Source organism: Perkinsus marinus (assembly GCF_000006405.1).
Source record: "Perkinsus marinus ATCC 50983 genomic scaffold scf_1104296965964, whole genome shotgun sequence".
Lineage (NCBI taxonomy): Eukaryota > Perkinsozoa > Perkinsida > Perkinsidae > Perkinsus > Perkinsus marinus.
The window spans coordinates 91,997-95,211 of record NW_003204134.1 but is presented as its reverse complement, the minus strand read 5'-3'; the positions used below and the strand labels follow the sequence as shown (position 1 = coordinate 95,211).

The 3,215-nt window shown below is 48.3% G+C and overlaps 3 protein-coding genes across 3 annotated transcripts in view; all 3 read right to left on the bottom strand.

The window, feature by feature from the left end:
• Positions 1-104: 104 nt before the first annotated feature.
• Positions 105-701, bottom strand: Pmar_PMAR028511 (conserved hypothetical protein; the record flags this gene model as incomplete). The annotated part of the gene is made up of 4 exons (XM_002769368.1): positions 105-112; positions 162-267; positions 433-513; positions 561-701. 4 exons carry the CDS (start codon positions 699-701, stop codon positions 105-107), a joined length of 336 nt encoding a protein of 111 aa, XP_002769414.1.
• Positions 702-1,305: 604 nt separating this feature from the next.
• Pmar_PMAR028510 (conserved hypothetical protein) lies at positions 1,306-2,367 on the bottom strand (the record flags this gene model as incomplete). The annotated part of the gene is made up of 1 exon (XM_002769367.1): positions 1,306-2,367. One exon carries the CDS (start codon positions 2,365-2,367, stop codon positions 1,306-1,308), a length of 1,062 nt encoding a protein of 353 aa, XP_002769413.1.
• Positions 2,368-2,664: 297 nt separating this feature from the next.
• The window catches only part of Pmar_PMAR028509 (conserved hypothetical protein), a gene marked incomplete at both ends in the record, with an annotated part of 827 nt that continues 276 nt past the window's right edge, over positions 2,665-3,215 (bottom strand). Inside the window, 3 exons of the mRNA XM_002769366.1 lie at positions 2,665-2,757; positions 2,802-2,966; positions 3,014-3,130. Of these exons, the coding sequence (XP_002769412.1) occupies positions 2,665-2,757; positions 2,802-2,966; positions 3,014-3,130 (375 nt within the window). The remainder of the gene's footprint in view (positions 2,758-2,801; positions 2,967-3,013; positions 3,131-3,215) is intronic.

The window sequence follows — 3,215 nt, the reverse complement described above, 5'->3', positions numbered from 1 at the left end:
GTGCGAGGGTACTATCAGTAACAGCTCGGTCATGTGATAATGATTAGTGAGCTGTACTTCATTCGCTCCTCTACGACTTAGTAAATCTCGGATGTCTATCCGCATCAGCCGCCTACCATCAGAGACATGCCGAAGAGTAAACAATCCTGTAGTGATAGTACCCATGGCTCGCATCTTAGCTATGCCTTCTAAACCCCTCATATCGCCTCTATGCGGCCGACCCATAGGCCTGCGTGGACCATTAGGACCACCACCAGGACCACCGCCCTGAAAAGTGAAGTCTTTGGAAAGGACAATATTGATCGAAAAGGATGATAGTTTCTAGAGCTCTACCGAGCATCTCAGACGACCCGAGGTACTCATTTCATGTCTATTCCGTGACCACTGCCTTGAAGAGTCTCAACACCAGTAAATACGACTCCCTCATAGTACATTCCCTTTCCACCCATCGCCACGTTTATCGTTCCTACTAGAAGGACGGTAAGCCGCGCTGGAGCCGGGCGCAAAAATACCCTATAGAACAGGCATCACACAAAGACTCCCGAGAAGCCTTTGGTCACCTGGAAGAACAACATAACCACTCCGAAGACCTTCCATAACAAGTCGATGACTGCTCGTAGAGGCCACCATAAGCCTCCAAACTTCCCCTGAGGAACTTCAGACTCATCCGAGTACACTACTCCATCCACTATAACTGCCATTGATAACTAGAAAAAATATAAACTGTGCACCACCAACGTGTGATAAATTCAAGGATGACTTCATAAGTGAATTAATCATAAATTCCACGTCATGAGTGGCGATAAGCACCAAAGTTCTGTAACTACCAACTCTTGTGAGCAAAGAACCCATATACCGACAGTGATCTGATCTGTTCCCTGTCAGCAAAAACTGCGGCCCTTAATTTTTGACAAACTCTACAATAAGGGGAATCGGAGAAGGGCATAGAGGCGATGTTGATGGGGGCTCAATTGGAGAGTCTATCACCACCACAACAACCCCCGCACGATGTTGCGTGTACGAAGACAGCAATAACACCAGCAGCAACCAACGACGAAAAATCACTAGGTTAAACACATCTTGTCTTCAACCTTCCTATAGCCCGATGAGAGACCACCCTCTAACACGATCAGTAGTGGCGTGGCGCACACCAGTACTGTATAGTGAAGGCGACATTGTTAAATGACAAAGTGCTGCCTAGTGATCAGGGTGGGGGCAGCTAACACCCTATGAACTCTTCCAATCGAGCAATGGTAACATTTATACACGTAGCAGTAGATGAACTATTCCGACACCTTTACGATCCTATTCTACAGCAGATGGGCCACTGCTGGTAGTAGCATCAGTGTTACCCTCTGTGGTAGTCGGCGACGGAGTCACCTCCTTGCCTCTTCGTTGGGTTGGCGGAGGCCCTACATGATACAGAACCAACCCACCCAGGGCCAAGCCAAAGGACAGGGCATACAATGCATGGGACAACCTGAAACTACCTTCCCTGAAGAAGTCGAATACTGCTGCATAGATGTGAGTAGTGAGCAAGGACAGGTTCATCACAGCAGCGTCGAACAGAGTGAGGAAGTGGGCCGTAAGGGTATACATGGTGACCAAACAGAATACATATCCCGTCAAGTAGCCAACGGTAATCCCATCAGCCCAGTATATCGCTGCTATCTGATGCCTCTCATGAGAGACAACGTGAATTAGGGATACTAGGATACCAAACAGACCGATCATACCAAGGAACTCCGCCGAGGCTAAGAATGGATCAATACACCTCTTACGTTTTACATCTTCATCAACCACCTCTCTCTCCATTTTCGATGACCTCAATCTCTTTACCATGTACTCCTGAAATACATTACCGCATGCATACAGGGTGGCACCAGCGAGGACAAGGAGGTCCCCAACGAGAGCATCTCCAGGAGAGGCTAAATTGTCAGGATTCCTTTTGTAGTCCAGCCAGACAGTTAGACCCATTCCTGATAAGGATATGATAACGGCTCCTATATGAATCCAGTTGTACTTGGCCTTGAGGAAAATCATTGAAAGTATCATCGCACATGGGATGGTAAAGCAGTTGAGCAGCTGAGCTGAGGTGATGTTGGTGAACTGATAGGCCCATACAGCCAGGTAGTTTGCGTTTACGTCAATACACGCAAATACAAGATAGAACCACCAAGGCAAAGTCAAACCGTTCTTCCACGGCTTACATGCGAATATGTAAAAGCTCAAGAAGACGTAGATGAACATACTCTGGAATGCCGGTGCATTGAAGTTGTAGTCGCTCGCAAGGACCGTCGAGAAAGCCCCAGTTCCGAACACACAGAGGGATATGATCTGGCCCTCCAAAATGGCCCATGCCTTCATACGTATGGCTTCCTTCGATACACCCTTACTTATCGGTAAGCAACAACGTGACATCGATGTGTTGTCGGAGTTCGCTGGAAGTAGTAGAGGACTTGCAAGGGTTAGGGTGAAGGAGGAAAGGTCATCCAAAACTCCCATGACAGGTAGTCTGAGTCAGCACTGGCGTCACATTCGAGAGCGGAGCGAAGCGATTCATGTTGTGCCGTTTTCTCTCGCTGCCACCCCGACTATAGTTGACAACACAAGCTTAACATGCTTTCATAAATTCAACTCAACTGTTCATTACACGTTACTGCGTCATTTACCATGGCCCAGTGCAGCCGCTTTAGTCACTTCCAATAACAGGCTTGGTACCGAGGAAAGCTGGTCGAACGAAGGGAGAGCCGTTACCTGACGAGCACGTGGCCCACATTGTGAAGGGTGATGCTTCTAACCTGGTCGAAGTTTTTCAGGACGAATGACATACAGTGACGTTTGAGGTCGACTGCCTGGTGCTGGTCACTAATTTTCAGAAGAGTACACACGTTATCGACATCAACCATGTGGATGAGGACGGCTTGACAAAGGTGCTTCAAACCATCCAACGCATAGTGGTCAGCCTGAAAGGTTCCAATGCCGTAGCGGGGTCACTAGCCACTCCCCTCACCAAGCCCAACACTTCTGCCATGCTGGCCGTGTCTAGTTTATGGTGTGCAACTCTACCAGTATACAAAAACTCGAGCATGACCGAGAATGCCTCGTACGACCAGCCAGTCAACTTGACCTGATATGACCATCACATGGCCACGAGTCTGTGTACGACATGCTACCTCTCGCTCCCTCGATTCCTTCATGCCTCCTGTGAACAT